The sequence below is a fragment of the Tamandua tetradactyla genome, chromosome 18, assembly GCF_023851605.1.
Source record: "Tamandua tetradactyla isolate mTamTet1 chromosome 18, mTamTet1.pri, whole genome shotgun sequence".
NCBI lineage: Eukaryota > Metazoa > Chordata > Mammalia > Pilosa > Myrmecophagidae > Tamandua > Tamandua tetradactyla.
In genome coordinates this window covers 3,400,049-3,420,389 of record NC_135344.1, presented here as the reverse complement: position 1 = coordinate 3,420,389, position 20,341 = coordinate 3,400,049, and the positions used below count along the sequence as shown (strand labels likewise).

The following is a 20,341-nucleotide window of genomic DNA, read 5'->3' as shown; positions in this document are numbered from 1 at the left end:
TCCTGTATCTCATTTGAACTATTGGTTTCTTCGTTTGACTGGGCCATATGTTCAATTTTCTGAGCGTGATCCGTTATCTTCTGCTGGCGTCTGGGCATTTAGTCAGATTTCCCCGGGTGTTCGACCCCACCCGAACGTTGAAAGATTTTTCTGCGCAGTCTCTGGGTTCTGTTCTTCCTATCCTGCCCAGTAGGTGGCACACGTGGCACACGCCTGTCTGTGGGTTCCACCAGCGAAAGTTGCTGTGGGTCCCTCAACTCTGGAAAACTCTCGCCGTAGGGGAGGTTCGGCAACCGAAGCGTCTTGGAAGAATGTCAGCCGGCCCGGGGTTCCAAACGCGGGGAGGGTCGCCGGCTGTCGCAGCACAGGAGAGCGTCCGGCCAAATTAGCTAGTCGGCCCGGGGCACCAAGCGTGGCGGGAGGGCGCCAGCTGTCGCAGCCCGGGAGAGTGCACTGCTCCCAGGCGACGGGGGAGTCACGTGTTTGGAAGGGATCCCCCGGTCACTGTTCTCCGCAGTCTGGGGATTTCCGACCCAACTATCTCAGTTTTTCCGGGGGGCCTCGTGTGGTGGGGGCACCAGCCGCCGCGGCCTAAGGGGGCCGCCTGTCCAATTCTACCAGCTGGCCTGGGAAGGTGGAAGGGAGGGACTCCGGTCGCTTGCTGTCCCACCCAGGAAAGCCCGTGCCCCTTGGTGATCTCACCGGAGCTGGTTCTCCCAGATAGTCAGCCGTTCCAGGATGGGGTACGCTGTCCCTTTGATTTCCCTCGTGGCTCCGGGAGCTGCTCTGTATTATCTCCACTCCCCCAGTAGTTGTTCTGGAGGAGGAAAGGTGAGGGCGGCAAGGCTGTCGAGGCTGGTGGCGGAGGAGCACGGTGAAGGCGGGGGAAGAGGGCACCGTGTTGGTTGGAGAGCAGCCGGAGCAGGAGGGGGAGGAGGGGGGTAGGGAGGTCGGGCGGCTCGGCTGCTGCGGGGCGCGTGCACCGCGCGGCGGTCCGGCGGAGAGAGAGAGGGGGTAGGGAGGTCGGGCGGCTCGGCTGCTGCGGGGCGCGTGCGCCGCGCGGCGGTCCGGCGGAGAGAGAGAGGGGGTAGGGAGGTCGGGCGGCTCGGCTGCTGCGGGGCGCGTGCGCCGCGCAGCGGTCCGGCGGAGAGAGAGAGGGGGTAGGGAGGTCGGGCGGCTCGGCTCCCAGACAGATTTCTTAATGTGTGCATAAGGGTTACTCTTCTCCCTCCAGTGCAAGGACCCTGGATCTGCACTGGGAGTGTGGTCCTGCGCTTGTAGCCTGTGGTCTGGGCTGGGCAACAGCGCAGGATCCTGCTGCTTTTCCGTGATCTTGTTCTTGGTTTGTCACTTGCTGTGTCACTACATCCTTTAACTGTTTTATGGAGCTCTGAGAACTTGTTTCTGCCAGCTCTTGCTGGTTGTTGAATGCTTCTGTTGCAGGATGGAAGCTGAAGCTTCTCACTTTGCCATCTTGATTGTGTCAGGACCTCTTTATTTTTAAGTGTGTCTTTTGAGAAACAAGTTTATTTTGACGATGTTCTGTTTATTAGCCTTTCCTTTCATGACTGGTGCTTTCTGTGTCCTTTAAGAAATCTCTCTACTCTGAGTTTGAGAAGATTCTTGTGTTTCCTTCTGGTGGCCTTTAGTTTCTACATTTAAATTAATCTGTCTTAAACAGTTTTATTTTTAACGCAGGTTTTATTGAGATATATTTACATACCATGCAAACTATCCAAATTATACAGTCACTGAGTTGTAGTATCATCACATAGTTGTCCATACAACCCCATGATCGATTTAAGAACATATTCATTGCTCCAGGGAAGAAATAGAAATATAAAAGAAAACCCAAATCTTCCCATACTCTTATCCCCCTCTCTTATTGACCTATAGTTTTACTGCAGTACATTTTTAACTATTGATAAGAGAGTATTAAAATATTACTGTTACTTATAGTCCATGGTTTGCCATAGATACGTTTTTTTCCCCATTAACCCCTCTATTATTAACTCTTTGTAATAGTGTCATACATTTGTTCTAGTTCATGAAAACATTTTCTTCTATTTGTGCAGTCAGTCATGGGCCATCTTAGTTTATTTTATGAGCTGGGGTTAAGGTGCTTTTTCCTCGTGAATATCCAGTTTTCCCCACATTATTTGAGGAAAAGACTTTTCTGTCCTCATTGAATTGATTTGATATTTTTGAAGAACATCACGTGACTACATGGGTCCGTCTTGTGAGTATCTGTTCTCTTCCATTGGTGTGTTTGTCTGTTTATTCACTAATAGCACATTGCCTTGGTCACTGGAGCTCTTTGTTGTAAGTTTTAAGTTCTCTAACTTGCTTTTCATGTTGATTTATCAAGTCCTTTGAATATCCATATAGATGTTTGATTCATCTTGTCATTCTCTACAAAAAATCCTGCTAAAATTTTCATTGGGATTGTGTTGAATTTGTCTTTGGAGAATATTCTTTAATTTCAGCAGTTTCATAGTTTTCAGTGTAGAAGTCTTCCATATTGTTGCCATATTTATCCCTAAGTATTTTGTATTTCTAGATACTTTTTTCTTTCTTTTTTTTTTTTTAATTTACCTTGGCAGGCACTAGGAACCGAACCTGGGTCTCTGGCATGGCAGGTGAGAACTCTGCCACTGAGCCACTCTGGCCTGCCCTTTAGATACCATTTTAACTGGTATTTTTAAATTAAGTTTTGTAGTTCTTCATCATGAGAATATAGCAGTATAGTTGATTTTTATGTTTTCTTTGTTTCCCATGAAATATGTAAGTAATTTTACAAGTTATAGTAGCTTTTTTGTTGTTTTTAGGATTTTCTACATGTCATCTGCAAATAAATTCAGTGTTAGTTACTTCTTTCTTTCCAGTCTGTCTGGTTTGACTTTTGTCTTGCATATAGCACTGGTGAGGCCCTCCAGCGCAGTGTTAAATGGAGGGTTGTGTGTGGGGTGGAGGAGTCTCTCAGACTGTCTGGTTCCACCATCCATTGCAGGTCAGTCTGTCAGCACTAGGTGTGAGACCGGACCTCTTGCTCTAAGGTGTTTTCTCAGGCTTTACAGTACTCGGTGAAGGCCCGTGGAAACAAGTTGGTGGGTAAGTGTAGATTCTTCTGTTTGTACTCTGGGGAATTCTAAATTACTGACTTGTTGGACAGACCTCACTTGGCCTTTAAAAGTCAGTTGAGGTTAAGTAGTTTGGTCTTCCCTTTGTCTTCTCCCTGCTGCCATCACCTGGGTGAGCACTTCTGTGCGTCCTTGGGTTTTAGTTCCTTAAATTTCTGCATAATTTCAGCTCTTTAATGGGCTTAAAACTACATCTCATATAGCTTTTACAATGTGACTGTGTGATTGTGAAAACCTTGTGTCTACTGCTCCTTCTATGGTATGGACAGATAAGTAAAAAAATATGGATAAAAAAACAAATAATAGGGGGAACAAAGATTAAAATAAATTGGGTAGATGGAAATACTAGTTGTCAGTGAGAGGGAAGGGGTAAGGGATATGGCATATATGAGTTTTTTCTTTCATTATCTGGAGAGATGTAAATGTTCAAAAAAATGATCATTGTGATAAATACACAACTATGTGATGATAGTGCGAGCTATTAATTGTATACCATGTATGGAATGTTTGTGTGTTAAATTTTATTAACAAAAGTACTACAAAAAAAGGAAACACTACATCTCATAGGTTATTTGGTTTGTCTTCAGTTATTAGGGTAGGGATGACATTCTTTCATGGCTTTCCTTTCTAAATGGAACTGTAAGTGTGGTTTGAATTTTAAGACAGATTATGAAGCAAAGTGGGTGATCATCTGTCCAGGCAGTAATTCCTGTTAATCTGATACTGAATTTCTAGGGGTGTGCTACATATATGATCGATCGCTTTTTCTTTGATGTTGCTTATCTCCCAATCTTATCCCCTTTTCTGTGCTCTGTTGGGTTGGAAGCAGTTACTTTGTTTCAGCATTATTTGGTCACACTTTTACATATACTGTGTAATCAATATGACTTATCTGCTTATGCTGTGTTTAATGCATTATGACATTTGACCCATTTTAACTAATTAAGAACAGAATGGTATAGACATTTTTTTGCTGCTTTAAAATGGATTAACTTTGGATATACATTTGTGAAGAATAAACTAAATGTCATAAACATAATTTCTGTTATGCTTTGAATTTTTCATAGGATCTGAAATTTAGTAGACATTGCTATAGGTAGTCCTTACAGCATCTGAAGGGCATATTATAGAGGTGTATATAAAATACTCTCAGTGCTTATCAGCGTTATTAAAGGCTCCATAGAGGTCCATTTTCTGTGTAATTAAGGAGATTTGGAAAGTGAGGGGATTTGGTTCAAGGAACAGCGAGGGGCATCCGGACAGGGTCCTTGATGGAGGCAGGGGCGGGCAAAGGGGGGTGTAGGTGTGGAAGACGTTTGTAATTAGCTTGGGACGAGTTATCTTCCAGTAACTGGCATATAACAAAGAGGTTTTTGTGTGAGGGTGAAATGAATCTGTTTTAGTTTTTTCAACAAATTCATTTGGAATTTGGATTGAATTAGGGAATTAATAATAACAGAGGCCAATTAGTAGTGATTTAGGCAAAACAATTTTGGGTATCCATGAAGTCGGTGAGGAGGGTGCATGTTTAAGAGGATTGGGCTGAGAATAAATGGTTCTCTGAGTTCCTTTCCTGTCTTCTGTTGGAGGAGCATCTAGAACTTGCTCCATGAAGTCAGGTGAATACTTTTCTTCTATGAGGAAAAACACTTCAGCTGTTAAGCTTTTAAAGCATGGTGGCAGAGAGCATTTATTGCTAGAGGAAGGATTGAGTAGAAGGATTTACTTGAAACAATTCTGAGAAGAAAATACTGTTGTTTCTGCACTTGTTAACATTCATTATAAACTATTTCATCAAAAGTAAAAGCCGTATGGATGAGTCCCTGAGCACATACCTGGCATTTAGTTAAATTGAGCATTTTAAAGCCGCATTGACGTTGGCTTTAAACACTGGCACTTCTGTTGACGTGTCTTTGCCACTATGTGTGTGTAGAGCTTGCTTCTACCCTGTGCAGCTCTGAATAAACACTCTGTGTCTGTCAATAGCCCTGATGGTTTTTGAGGGTAGGTGGTAGTGTGAGTTTTGTATGTGCTGTGATTTATATAATTCAGGGATTTTCTGGTTACCAATCTCGCCCAACTCTCATATTAGTATGTTGCTAGGATCAGCAATCAGCTCAGTTAACAAAATGCCGGCCAAAAATCAGACAATCACATTGGCATGGACTGTCCAGTTAGGCAGGAAAAGTTAATTAATTGGTGCCGAATATTCACTAGTGTTGAGGTGCGTAGCGGTATATGGAGAGTGGTTAGCTTCCGTCTTTCCGGTCATCCTTTGCAAAGATGGCAGAAAAGACTCAGTAAATTCATGTGGCGTCAGAGGCGCTAAAGGAAGTAAGAGGTGTCCCCTGAATGTAAAATTAAACTTATTGGAGTAGCTGGGGACTATTAAGCAGTTCAACCAATTCTGTAAAATTTTTAACTGTGGACTTTGAGCAGGTATTTAGGACAGATGATTATAATATTTTGATAGTATTCTGTGTTCATAATGTAATATTGTCAATATTTTGATAACTTTTGATGCCGTTTTACTGTGAACTGCTTTTGTTAAACACATGGCCACAAGTAAATTCCATAGAAAAGATTAACAATTCTTGAATATTAAAGGTTATTAAATATGTTAGATCTGTTGACAGAAAAATAAATCTTTCTCAGAAATTTCAGATCTTGATTAAAGAGTTTAAAAAGGATATGTTTCAAAATATTTTTAAATTATTAACTGCACCTTTAATGATAGGCAGCAAATACTAAGAAATGTTTAAAATATGTCTTTCCCAGAGAATGTTAAAGACCACAAAAAGAAAGTGGATCTGATTGCTAGGAGAGCCAATGTGGTTAAATGATAGACTAGAAATCCTCTTGGGTGATTACCCGGGAGCCTGGGCCACTGTGAGTGCCCCTCTCCAGGTGCCCAGGGAGGCAGACCATGCTTGGCAGTTGGGGACATGAAGCTTTAGGACCAAGCTAAGAATTCCCAGAATACATGTTCTTGCTTAAGTGTATTTGCTGGCTAAGTTTGGGAATTTCTTGTCACTTAAAAAGATATGTTAATATTTGTTTTACATACGTTTCTAAAGAAGATAGCGATTGTATGTTATGCATAAAAAGTAGCTCCAAGCTTGTATGGCGGGAGGAGTGCCTGTGGCCGGCAGCACCTGGCAAGCATCCTCCTGCCGAGAGGAAGGTCATTTTGGCTGAAGAGGTGGTGAAGGAGCCCAGGAGGAGGCCGGTGAGGCTCGTCAGCTGAACCTGCTTCTGTGAAGGTGGAAATGAAGCCAAAAAAGACAGTGGAAAAGGATAAGTCTTCAGAGGAAAAAGTGCAACCACAAGGGAAAGGGCAGGGGCAGGTAAAGGGAAAACAAGCTGAAGTGGCTAACCAAGAAACTAAAGAAAACTGACCTGCAGAAAATGAAGAAACTAAAAATGAGGAGAGCCTAGCCTCTGATGAAGAAGGAGAGATGGGAGCCAAGTCTAATATCGTATGCCATGTCTTATTAGTGGTTCCTGTTTCTCCCTTTTTGTACAATCCAGAGAAATATTTATATCTACTACTTTGTAAATGCAAGTATTTTTAGTAGCTCTAGAGGAAGCATTTTTAAGGAGATTGGAATCCCACCTCATCCAATTTTTTAAGTGTGAGTGCAATTTTTTAAGAGGGGAAATCATTTGCTGGTTGTTTATTGTTTGGTACAGCCAGAAAATGGTAGGATGTTGAATTACAGGAAGGAGGCTTTGCCTATCTTGGATGTCAGTTTAACATTCCGTAAGCTGGGGGTGCCTTTTGTAGTACAACACATACTTCACAATGGTGATTTGAAATTACGGGCATGCGTTCAATATGTGTTCAGCATTTTAACTGACTTCTATTCCCTTATTTTTTTAGTAGCATTGTTTCTAAAAACCGCTCCCTGATTTTGACTTACAAGTGTGTACTCTGTCACAACCTTGGTCGTGGTCACCAGTTTTCCTAATAACTTTGTTACTTGATGTAAAAGATTGGAAATGGGAGTATCTAGTGTGTGTGATACTAAATTGTGAATTAGGGAGACTTGAAATGTAAAGTTTATCAGCATTTGAAGTTATTGGCACTTGATGTCCTCTTAAAGAAAACGTGCCACCAAATTTCAAGTTGGAAAGTCACTAGGAGAACTTTAGAAAGGAATTACAACTGCATGGCTTTTTAGATTTTCAGTACGTACATGAAGAATTGTGTACAAATTGTTAATAATGTTTGCGTGCTGATCTTCAGAACAACCAATAAAATCTCAGTTATGGAAGGGAAAAAAAACCATAGGTCCAGTCCTTATATTTTGTGTGTGTGTAATTGAAGAACATAGAAAAAAATTCGTAAGAATATAACATAATCCTTATAATATACTCTATAGCTTCAAAACAAATGTTTACTTCTGGTAAGTAGAATGATACAACTGAAAGTCTGCTGCTTTAAAGTTAGGTATTTCACAAAGTTTTACAAATTGAATGTTGTTCTAAATGTGAGCATACTGACTGATGCTAGTATTTGACAAAGTAATACGAATGTGCCTCTGTTTCCGTTAACATTCTGAATAAACTGACTTTGAAATAAATGAACCTTTGCCCATATTAAAACAGTAGTTACAAAATCTGTAAAATTAGACCCACAAGCTTGCTGCTAGTTCTGAAAGTCAGACCAAAATGAAGGGGTGGAGGGGAGTTAGACGGAGGGGGAAAATGTGATTAAGTTTAAAAATTACTTTAACAGGTGATTTCTTAAGTTATCTATTTTATGTTACATGGAGCATGATCTATCATATTGTGTATTTTATAGATATTTAAGTATGATATATATTAAACTTTCTAGATGATTATTCTACATTGGATTTATGTAGGTAATTTAACCATTTATATAATTTATTATATAGAAGAATCATTTTAGAAATAGAGCTTCAGTCTCTTAAAGTTTTCATTCCTTAGCTGTGTAATGATAAAGCTACTAATGGAGGGTGATTTTATATGTAGTTTGCTTTATTTCATTATCCTGTCAGTTATGTGCCAGTCAATGCCATTTATAATATTAATTTTAAAGGCGTTTTACATCTCCATGATACTCAGTTTTAGTTATTAGATTGTTTTGTTCAGTGATATATTTTGTCTTTGTGACCCAACTGAAACTTGAAACAGTGACAGAATATGTAAAGAAAACACTTCCAAGTGGAATTTTGTACTTCTAACAAAGAAATTCTTGCTCTGTTTTTTTGAAATTTGGGGGATAGTTAATTGTTTGGGTTTTGTAATTTCATAAGAGAAGCATATTGTTAGTAACTGTGTCTATCTGAAATACTTTTACTTTGAAAGTATAAAAATAGAGAAATATTTCAAGTTGTTTTTGTTTGTTTCCCCACAAATTATTTTGAAAGTAATTATTTATCGATTGAAAAGTAAACTCTAGCTTGGTGTTGTTTCATTAATTTGATTATACTTCTTTTTTTTTTTTTTAAGGTAAAGTGCAAGTTAAGAGTTCAGACATACAAGTTGGAGACCTCATCATAGTGGAAAAGGTTGATGCATTTTAAATTTATTTTAGAGCCGATATATGCTGCTTTTTAACATTTAGCTTGATTGCAACTGACTTTGAATCTTGAAGTATTTGAGACACATTTTAAATCTTCTTCTGTTAAGTTTGATCTGTATTGAAGAAAATCTAAATCTTTGCATATTCTTTTTGTTTAAAGTACATTTCAGTGTATAGATGAAGTTTTATTTTGTTTGAAGTAAGAAATGTGGTAACTGCTTAATGTTACACATATCAGAATTATTTCATTTAAGCACAGAATTGTATAAGTTAGAACCTATTTATAATAGAATCTGTTTCAATTTCCAAAGTAATCTTTTACAGATATCTATACTTTGTATAATTATCAGGTATTGATTACTATGGTTTAAAAATTTAAAGAGAAAAATGAAAAGAGACTGGACATTAGAAGAGCAAAAGCTTAGGCCTGGTAGAAAGATGCCAGTAAAAAAAAAAAAAAAAAAAAGTCAGAGATCAAAGATTGAAGTCAAGGCTGTGAATAACCTAGGGTGTGACTGAATAAATAGCCTGGATTTGCCACAGTGGTTACATCTTTTTAATGCAATTTTATTGAGATAAATTCACCTACCATATAATCATCCAAAGTATACACTCAATGGTTCACAGTGTCACCATATAGTTATTCGTTAGTCATCAAAGTCAGTTTTTTTCCTCTTTTGTTTGGCGTGGGCAGGCTCTGGGAATTGAACCCAGGTCTCTCACTTGGCAGGCAAGAATTCTTGCCACTGAGTCACATTGCACCGTCCCATAATCAATTTTTGAACATTTTATAACTTCAAAATAAAGAATAAAAAAGAGCACCTAGGGATGCGTCGCTCGCACAGCGGAGAGGGAGAGAGGATGGAACTCACGCGCGGCCGTGCAGGACTTGCCCAAGCCTGCTAGCGGGGGGAAGCTGGTCTCACCTTGGTCCACGGATGCCGGTGAGGCCGCAGCATAAACGAGCCAGGACAAAAATTGCCAGATTTCCGGAGAAGATGGCGGCTTAGTAAGACGCGCGGATCTTAGTTTCTCCTCCAGGACAGCTACTAGGGGAGTAGAAACGATACAGAACAGCTCCCAAAGCCACGACAGAGATAAAAAAGACAGCGTACCCCATCCTGGAACGGCTGGCTGGCTGAGAGAACCCGCTCTGGTGAGATCGCCGAGGGGCGCAGGCTTCACCGGGCGGGGCGGCAAGTGGCCGCAGTCACTCCCTTCCCCCTTCCCGGGCCGGCTGGGAGAATTGGACAGGCGGTCCCCTCAAACCGCGGCGGCTGGCGCCCACACCACGTGCGGCCCCCCGGACCAACTGAGAGAATTGGATTGGAAATCCCCAGGCCGCGGAGAACGGTGACGGGGGGGGCCCCTTCCAAACCCGTGACTCCCCGGGAACGTGCACTCTCACAGGCGGGCCGCTGCGGTTAGCGCCCTCCCGCCACACTTGGCGCCCCGGGCCGACTAGGAAATTCGGACGGGCGCTTTCCCGGGCTGCAGCGGCCAGCGACCCTCCCCACGTTCGGACCCCAGGCCGGCTGGCACTCTTCCAAACCGCTTCGGCTAGCGAACCTCCCGGACGGCGAGAGTTTTCCAAAGTTAAAGGACCCACAGCACCTTTTACTGGTAGGACCCGCAGAAAAACGTGTGCCACGAGCGCCACCTACTGGGCAGGATAAGAAAAACAGAACCCAGAGATTTCACAGAAAAATCTTAAAACCTTGTTGGGTCCGATACCCAGAGAAATCTGACTAAATGCCCAGACGCCAGCAGCAAAAGATAACTGTCCACGCTCAGAAGATTTAGAATATGGCCCAGTCAAAGGAACAAACCAATAGTTCAAATGAGATACAAGAGCTGAGACAACTAATGCTGAATATACGAACAGAAATGGAAAACCTCTTCAAAAATGAAATCGATAAATTGAGGGAGGACATGAAGAGGACATGGGCTGAACACAAAGAAGAAATAGAAAAACTGAAAAAACAAATCACAGAACTTATGAAAGTGAAGGATAAAGTAGAAAAGATGGAAAAAGCAATGGATACCTACAATGATAGTTTAAAGAGACAGAAGATAGAATTAGTGCTTTGGAGGATGGAACATCTGAATTCCAAAAAGAAACAGAAACTATCCGGAAAAGAATGGAAAAACTTGAACAGGGTATCAGGGAACTCAAGGACAATATGAACCGCACAAATATACGTGTTGTGGGTGTCCCAGAAGGAGAAGAGAAGGGAAAAGGAGGAGACAAACTAATGGAAGAAATTATCACTGAAAATTTCCCAACTCTTATGAAAGACCTAAAATTACAGATCCAAGAAGTGCAGCGCACCCCAAAGAGATTAGACCCAAATAGGCGTTCTCCAAGACACTTACTAGTTAGAATGTCAGAGGTCAAAGAGAAAGAGAGGATCTTGAAAGCAGCAAGAGAAAAACAATCCATCACATACAAGGGAAACCCAATAAGACTATGTGTAGATTTCTCAGCAGAAACCATGGAAGCTAGAAGACAGTGGGATGATATATTTAAATTACTAAAAGAGAAAAACTGACAACCAAGACTTCTATATCCAGCAAAATTATCCTTCAAAAATGAGGGAGAAATTAAAACATTCTCAGACAAAAAGTCACTGAGAGAATTTGTGACCAAGAGACCAGCTCTGCAAGAAATACTAAAGGGAGCACTAGAGTCAGATACAAAAAGACAGAAGAGAGAGGTATGGAGAAAAGTGTAGAAAGAAGGAAAGTCAGATATGATATATTTAATACAAAAGGCAAAATGGTAGAGGAAAATACTATCCAAACAGTAATAACACTAAATGTTAATGGACTGAATTCCCCAATCAAAAGGCATAGACTGGCAGAATGGATTAAAAAACAGGATCCTTCTATATGCTGTCTACAGGAAACACATCGTAGACCCAAAGAAAAACATAGATTGAAAGTGAAAGGTTGGGAAAAGATATTTCATGCAAATAACAACCAGAAAAGAGCAGGAGTAGCTATACTAATATCCAACAAATTAGACTTCAAATGTAAAACAGTTAAAAGAGACAAAGAAGAACACTATCTACTAATAAAAGGAACAATTAAACAAGAAGACATAACAATCATAAATATTTATGCACCGAACCAGAATACCCCAAAATACGTGAGGAATACACTGCAGACACTGAAAAGGGAAATAGACACATATACCATAATAGTTGGAGACTTCAATTCACCACTCTCATCAATGGACAGAACATCTAGACAGAGGATCAATAAAGAATTAGAGATTCTGAATATTACTATAAATGAGCTAGACTTAACAGACATTTATAGGACATTACATCCCACAACAGCAGGATACACCTTTTTCTCAAGTGCTCATGGATCATTCTCAAAGATAGACCATATGCTGGGTCACAAAGCAAGTCTTAACAAATTTACGAAGATTGAAATCATACACAACACTTTCTCGGATCATAAAGGAATGAAGTTGGAAATCAATAATAGGCGGAGTGCCAGAAAATTCACAAATACGTGGAGACTCAACAGCACACTCCTAAACAACGAGTGGGTCAAAGAAGAAATTGCTAGAGAAATTAGCAAATACCTCGAGGCGAATGAAAATGAAAACACAACATATCAAAACATATGGGACGCAGCAAAGGCAGTGCTAAGAGGGAAATTTATTGCCCTAAATGCCTATATCAGAAAAGAAGAAAAGGCAAAAATGCAGGAATTAACTGTCCACTTGGAAGAACTGGAGAAAGAACAGCAAACTAATCCCAAAGCAAGCAAAAGGAAAGAAATAACAAAGACTAGAGCAGAAATAAATGAAATTGAAAACATGAAAACAATAGAGAAAATCAATAAGACCAGAAGTTGGTTCTATGAGAAAATCAATAAGATTGATGGGCCCTTAGCAAGATTGACAAAAAGAAGAAGAGAGAGGATGCAAATAAATAAGATCAGAAATGGAAGAGGAGACATAACTACTGACCTCACAGAAATAAAGGAGGTAATAACAGGATACTATGAACAACTTTATGCTAATAAATACAACAATTTAGAGGAAATGGATGGGTTCCTGGAAAGACATGAACAACCAACTTTGACTCAAAAAGACATAGATGACCTCAACAAACCAATCACAAGTAAAGAAATTGAATCAGTCATTCAAAAGCTTCCTGAAGAGAAAAGTCCAGGACCAGACTGCTTCACATGTGAATTCTATCAAACATTCCAGAAAGAATTAGTACCAGCTCTCCTCAAACTCTTCAAAAAAATCGAAGTGGAGGGAAAACTACCTAATTCATTCTATGAAGCCAACATCACCCTCATACCAAAACCAGGCAAAGATATTACAAAAAAAGAAAACTACAGACCAATCTCTCTAATGAATATAGATGCAAAAATCCTCAATAAAATTCTAGCAAATCGTATCCAACAACACATTAAAAGAATTATGCATCATGACCAAGTAGGATTCATCCCAGGTATGCAAGGATGGTTCAACATAAGAAAATCAATTAATGTAATACACCATATCAACAAATCAAAGCAGAAAAATCACATGATCATCTCAATTGATGCAGAGAAGGCATTTGACAAGATTCAACATCCTTTCCTGTTGAAAACACTTCAAAGGATAGGAATACAAGGCAACTTCCTTAAAATGATAAAGGGAATATATGAAAAACCCACAGATAATATCATCCTCAATGGGGAAAAATTGAAAACTTTCCCCCAAGATCAGGAACAAGACAAGGATGTCCACTATCACCACTATTATTCAACATTGTGTTGGAGGTTCTAGCCAGAGCAATTAGACAAGAGAAAGAAATACAAGGCATCAAAATAGGAAATGAAGAAGTAAAACTATCACTGTTTGCAGACGATATGATACTATACGCCGAAAACCCAGAAAAATCCACAACAAAACTACTAGAGCTAATAAATGAGTACAGCAAAGTAGCAGGTTACAAGATCAACATTCAGAAATCTGTAGCATTTCTATACACTAGCAATGAACAAGCGGAGGGGGAAATCAAGAAAAGAATCCCTTTTACAGTTGCAACTAAAGGAATAAAATACCTAGGAATAAATTTAACTAAAGACCTAAATAGATGGAAGGGCATACCGTGTTCATGGATTGGAAGACTAAATATAGTTAAGATGTCAATCCTACCTAAATTGATTTACAGATTCAATGCAATACCAATCAAAATCCCAACAACTTATTTTTCAGAAATAGAAAAACCAATAAGCAAATTTATCTGGAAGGGCAGGGTGTTCCGAATTGCTAAAAACATCTTGAGGAAAAAAAACGAAGCTGGTGGTCTTGCACTGCCTGACTTTAAGGCATATTATGAAGCCACAATGGTCAAAACAGCATGGTATTGGCATAAAGATAGATATATCGACCAATGGAATCGAATAGAGTGCTCAGATATAGACCCTCTCATCTATGGACATTTGATCTTTGATAAGGAGTCAAGCCAACTCACCTGGGACAGAACAGTCTCTTCAATAAATGGTGCCTAGAGAACTGGATATCCATATGCAAAAGAATGAAAGTAGACCCATATCTCACACCCTACACAAAAGTTAACTCAAATGGATCAAAGATCTAAATATTAGGTCTAAGACCATAAAACAGTTAGAGGAAAATGTAGGGAGATATCTTATGAATCTTACAATTGGAGGCAGTTTTATGGACCTTAAACCTAAAGCAAGAGCACTGAAGAAGGAAATAAATAAATGGGAACTCCTCAAAATTAAACATTTTTGTGCATCAAAGAACTTCATCAAGAAAGTAGAAAGACAGCCTACACAATGGGAATCAATATTTGGAAACGACATATCAGATAAAGGTCTAGTATCCAGAATTTATAAAGAGATTGTTCAACTCAACAACAAAAAGACAGCCAACCCAATTACAAAATGGGAAAAAGACTTGAATAGACACCTCTCAGAGGAGGAAATACAAATGGCCAAAAGGCACATGAAGAAATGCTCAATGTCCCTGGCCATTAGAGAAATGCAAATCAAAACCACAATGAGATATCATCTCACACCCACCAGAATGGCCATTATCAACAAAACAGAAAATGACAAGTGCTGGAGAGGATGCGGAGAAAGAGGCACACTTATCCACTGTTGGTGGGAATGTCAAATGGTGCAACCACTGTGGAAGGCAGTTTGGCAGTTCCTCAAAAAGCTGAATATAGAATTGCCATACGACCCAGCAATACCATTGCTGGGAATCTACTCAAAGGAATTAAGGGCAAAAACTCAAACGGACATTTGCACACCAATGTTTATAGCAGTTATTTACAATTGCAAAGAGATGGAAACAGCCAAAATGTCCATCAACAGACGAGTGGCTAAACAAACTGTGGTATATACATACGATGGAATATTATGCAGCTTTAAGGCAGGATAAACTTATGAAGCATGTAATAACATGGATGGACCTAGAGAACATTATGCTGAGTGAGTCTAGCCAAAAACTAAAAGACAAATACTGTATGGTCCCAATGATGTGAATCGACACTCGAGAATAAACTTGGAATATGTCATTGGTAACAGAGTTCAGCAGGAGTTAGAAACAGGGTAAGATAATGGGTAATTGGAGCTGATGGGATACAGACTGTGCATTAGGAATAGATACAAAAACTCAAAAATGGACAGCACAATAGTACCTAATTGTAAAGTAATCATGTTAAAACACTGAATGAATACTTCCGGAGAAGATGGCGGCTTAGTAAGACGCGCGGGTCTTAGTTCCTCCTACAGAAAAGCAACTAAAGAAACAGAAACAATACGAAACAGCTCCCGGAGTCACGACAGAGACCAAAAAGACAGCGTACCCCATTCTGGAACAGCTGAACGGGCAGGGAGAATCTGCTGCGGTGAGCTACCCGAGGGGCGCACGTTTTCCCGGCCGGGGCGGCTGGCGACTGGGGTCCCCTCCACGCACGTGGCTCACCGGCCTGACTGGGAACGTTGGATAGCGGGGCCCCCCCGTCACGCTTGGCGTTTCGGGCCAGCTGGGCAATTAGGACCGGTACTCTCCCAAGCCGCGGCCGCCATCGACCCCCACCTCCACGCGCGGTTTCCCGGGCCAACTGCGGTGCAGACAGACGAGCGCCACGAGCGCCACCTACTGGGCAGGAAAAGAAAAACAGAGCCCAGAGATTTCACAGAAAAAGCTTTCAACCAGCTGCCTAACACACCCAGGGAAATCTGATCAAATGCCCAGACACCAGCAGAAAATAATGGATGATGCTCGGAAACCTGAAGATATGGCCCAGTCAAAGGAACAAACCAATAGTTCAAATGAGATACAGGAGCTGAAACAACTAATGCTGAATATACGAACAGAAATGGAAAAATTCTTCAAAAACCAAATCAATAAATTGAGGGAGGACATGAAGAAGACATGGGCTGAACAAAAAGAAGAAATAGAAAATCTGAAAAAACAAATCACAGAACTTATGGGAGTGAAGGACAAAGAAGAAAAAATGGAAAAAACAATGGATACCTACAATGGTAGATCTAAAGAGGCAGAAGCTACAATTAGTGAACTGGAGGATGGAACATCTGAATTCCAAAAAGAAACAGAAACTATAGGGAAAAGAATGGAAAAACTTGAGCAGGGGATCAGGGAACTGAATGACAATATGAAGCGCACAAATATACGCGTTGTGGGTGTCCCAGAAGGAGAAGAGAAGGGAAAAGGAGGAGAAAAACTAATGGAAGAAATTATCACTGAAAATTTCCCAACTCTTATGAAAGACCTAAATTTACAGATCCAAGAAGTGCAGCGCACCCCAAAGAGAATAGACCCAAATAGGCGTTCTCCAAGACACTTACTAGTTAGAATGTCAGAGGTCAAAGAGAAAGAGAGGATCTTGAAAGCAGCAAGAGAAAAACAATCTGTCACATACAAGGGAAACCCAATAAGACTATGTGTAGATTTCTCAGCAGAAACCATGGAAGCTAGAAGACAGTGGGATGATATATTTAAATTACTAAAAGAGAAAAACTGCCAACCAAGACTCCTATATCCAGCAAAATTATCCTTCAAAAATGAAGGAGAAATTAAAACATTTATAGACAAAAAGTCACTGAAAGAATTTGTGACCAAGAGACCAGCTCTGCAAGAAATACTAAAGGGAGCACTAGAGTCAGATACGAAAAGACAGAAGAGAGAGGTATGGAGTAAAGTGTAGAAAGAAGGAAAATCAGATATGATATATATAATAGAAAAGCCAAAATGGTAGAGGAAAATATTATCCAAACAGTAAATTAACTAAAAGTTAATGAACTGAATTTCCCAATCAAAAGACATAGAATGGCAGAATGGATTACGACCCAGCAATACCACTGCTAGGTATCTACTCAAGGGACTTAAGGGCAAAGACACAGATGGACATTTGCACACCAGTGTTTATAGCAGCATTATCTACAATTGCAAAGAGATGGAAACAGCCAAAATGTTCATCAACAGACGAGTGGCTAAACAAACTGTGGCGTATACCTACGATGGAATATTATGCAGCTTTAAGACAGACTAAATTTATGAAGCATGTAGTAACATGGATCGACCTAGAGAACATTATGCTGAGTGAGTCTAGCCCAAAACTAAAGGACAAATACTGTAAGGTCCCACTGATGTGAACTGACATTCGAGAATCAGCTTGGAATATATCATTGGTAACAGAGACCAGCAGGAGTTAGAAACAGGGTAAGATAATGGGTAATTGGAGCTGAAGGGATACAGACTGTGCAACAGGACTAGATACAAAAACTCAAAAATGGACAGCACAATAATACCTAAGTGTAATGTAACTAGGTTGGAACAATGAATGAAGCTGCACCTGAAATATGTTTTTTTGTTCGTTTGTTTGTGTGTTTGTATCTTTTGTTTTTGTTTTTTTCTTTTTCCTTTATATATATATATATATATTATTAGTATTATTATTTTAATTCTCTTCTCTATATTAACATTCTATATCTTTTTCTGCTGTTTTGCTAGTTCTTTTCCTAAATCGATGCAAATGTACTAAGAAATGATGATCATACATCTATGTGATGATACTAAGAATTACTGAGTGCATTTGTAGAATGGAATGATTTCTAAATGTTGTGTTAATTTCTTTTCTTTTTTTTGATTAATAAAACAAAAATTTAAAAAAAAAAAAAAAAAACACTGAATGAAGCTGCATCCGAGCTATAGGTTTTTGTTTTGTTTTGTTCTTACTATTATTACTTTTATTTTTTTTTCTCTATATTAACATTCTATATCTTTTTCGGTTATATTGCTAGTTCTTCTAAACGGATGCAAATGTACTAAGAAACGATGATCATGGAGCTATGTGATGATGTTAAGAATTACTGATTGCATATGTAGAATGGAATGATTTCTAAATGTTGTGTTAGTTAATTTTTTTAATTAATAAAAAAAAAAAAGAGCACCTAGAACAGCACTTATATCCCCCTATTCTTTATTTGTTTTGTCTTTATTTTCTTACTTATCTGTCCATACACAGATGGGTAAAGGAAGTGTCAGTCACAAGGTTTTCACAGTCACACAGTCAAATTGTAAAAGTAAGATAGTAATACAGTCATCTTCAAGAATCAAGGCTACTGAATTACAGTTCAGCAGTTTCAGAGATTTCCTTCTAACTTTTCTAATATACTAAAAACTGAAAAGGGATATCTGTGAAATATATAACAACGTCCAGAATGCCATTTTGACTCTATTTGGAATTTTTCAGCCACCAAAACGTTATTTTGTTTCATTTCTTCCCCCATTTTTCAGTAAGGCTTTATCAGTCCCATGATACCAGGTCCAAGCTCATCTCCAGGAGTCATGTCTCATGTTGCCAGGGAAATTTACAATACTGGGAATCATGTCCCACATAGGTGGGGAGAGCAGTGAGTTCACCTGTCAAGTTGGCTTAGAGAAAGATGTCACATCTGAGCGATAAAAGAGGTTCACTGGGGGTGACTCTTACGCATAATTATAAGTAGGCTTAGCTTTTCCTTTGCAGAAATAAGTTTCATAAGGGCAAACCCCAAAATTGAGGGCTTGGCCTGTATAAACTTGTTAGTGCCCAATGCTTGCGAGAGTATTAGGAATCCCCAGGTGAGGAAGTTAAATATTTCTCATTTTACCCCCAGTCCCTCAAGGGACCTTTGCAAATCCTTTTTTATCTTCTGCCCTGATTACTCTAGGATGTATTAAGACGTCACGCTTATCTGTACAAACCAAGAAGATCCCTCACCCCCTATTCAAGGCTTCATATACTTATGGTGTTTAAATAATGTGACCATCCAAGTTAAATTAGTGTGCTTCAGAAAATAAAAATTTTACACCAAATAAGCATCTCTTCTTTTGATCTCACATAGAAGTGGAAGTTTTAAAACACAATCAGTATCATCTTTTACCCTTTAGTCTGATTTACCTTAGTCCATTGCAGATTGTGCATACTGCTGCCATAAACACCAGTGTGCAAATGTCCATTCATGTCCCTGCTTTCAGTTCTTCCAAGTATATGCCTAATAATGGTGTTGCAGAATCGTATGGCAGCCCTATACTTAGCCTCCTGTGGAAGCACCGTACTGCACTCCAAAGGGACTACACCAGGCTACATCCCTGCCCACAGTGAATTAGGTATATCTCTTTCTCTGCACATTTTTTCCAGCACTTGTGTCTTTATTTTTTAAATAGTTTTATTCACATGCCATGCAATCCATCCTATGTAAACAGTCAGTGGTTTCTAATATAATCACATAATTATTTACCACTACAATCTATGTGAGGGCATTTATATTCTGAAAGAAAGAAGAAGGGAAAAATGAATAAAAAATTAAAAGTAATAAAAATAAACAAGAACAACAAAACCAAGAATCCCATACTCCTCACTTATATCCCTCTCTTATTGAGGATTAGCTGTGGTATATTGCATTTGTTACCTTTAATGGAAAACCATTACAACGTTACTGTTGATTATAGACCCTGATTTGCATTGATTGTACTTTTCCCACACCTTGCGATGCTGACATTCGTTTGTTCACCTTCCTATAAAAACGTTTTCGTATTTGTGCCTTTGATCACTATCGTTGTCTGCCCCAGGTGTCGCTAACTTGTGCAGTCCTAGTCTTTTTCTTCTGTCTTTCCTTCTGGTGTCAAACATGTCCCTAGCCTTCCTCTTTCACCATCCTCAGACCCAGATTTTTTCAGTGTGGTTACAATATTGTGCTACCATCAGATAATATTATGTTATCCATTTCTGGATACTTTACAATCAGTTCTTTTGAACATTCTTTCGTCTTTGAATGCCCAATCTCTCCTCACTTTCTGTTTCCCGATAACCTGCTTTTTCTCAACTTTAACTGTCAGTGCTCATTGATGTTAGTTCATATTACTGCAACTATACAGAATTTGTCCTTTTGTTTCCTGCTAATTTCATTCATCATGAATTTATTTTGTACCCCTACTGATAGTGTTCATTTCTACCCTCTTCTCCAGACCACTCTCTCCTGTTTTTTCTTATCTGCCTATAGTGTTTCCATTAGTATTTCTTGTAGAGCAGGTCTCTTATTCACAGACTTTCTCAGTGTCTGTCTGAAAATATTTTAACCTCTCCCT

At 39.5% G+C, this 20,341-nt stretch overlaps 1 protein-coding gene across 11 annotated transcripts in view; it reads left to right on the top strand.

Moving 5' to 3' along the window:
- The window catches only part of ATP9B (ATPase phospholipid transporting 9B (putative)), a 468,039-nt gene that overhangs the window by 122,770 nt on the left and 324,928 nt on the right, over window positions 1-20,341 (top strand). For 10 of the 11 annotated variants that reach the window (XM_077135187.1, XM_077135182.1, XM_077135183.1 and 7 more), the window contains one exon: window positions 8,619-8,677. The exons of the other annotated variant lie outside the window; for it this stretch is intronic. In XM_077135187.1, coding sequence (XP_076991302.1) covers window positions 8,619-8,677 — 59 coding nt within the window. The remainder of the gene's footprint in view (window positions 1-8,618; window positions 8,678-20,341) is intronic. 11 annotated transcript variants of the gene reach the window in all.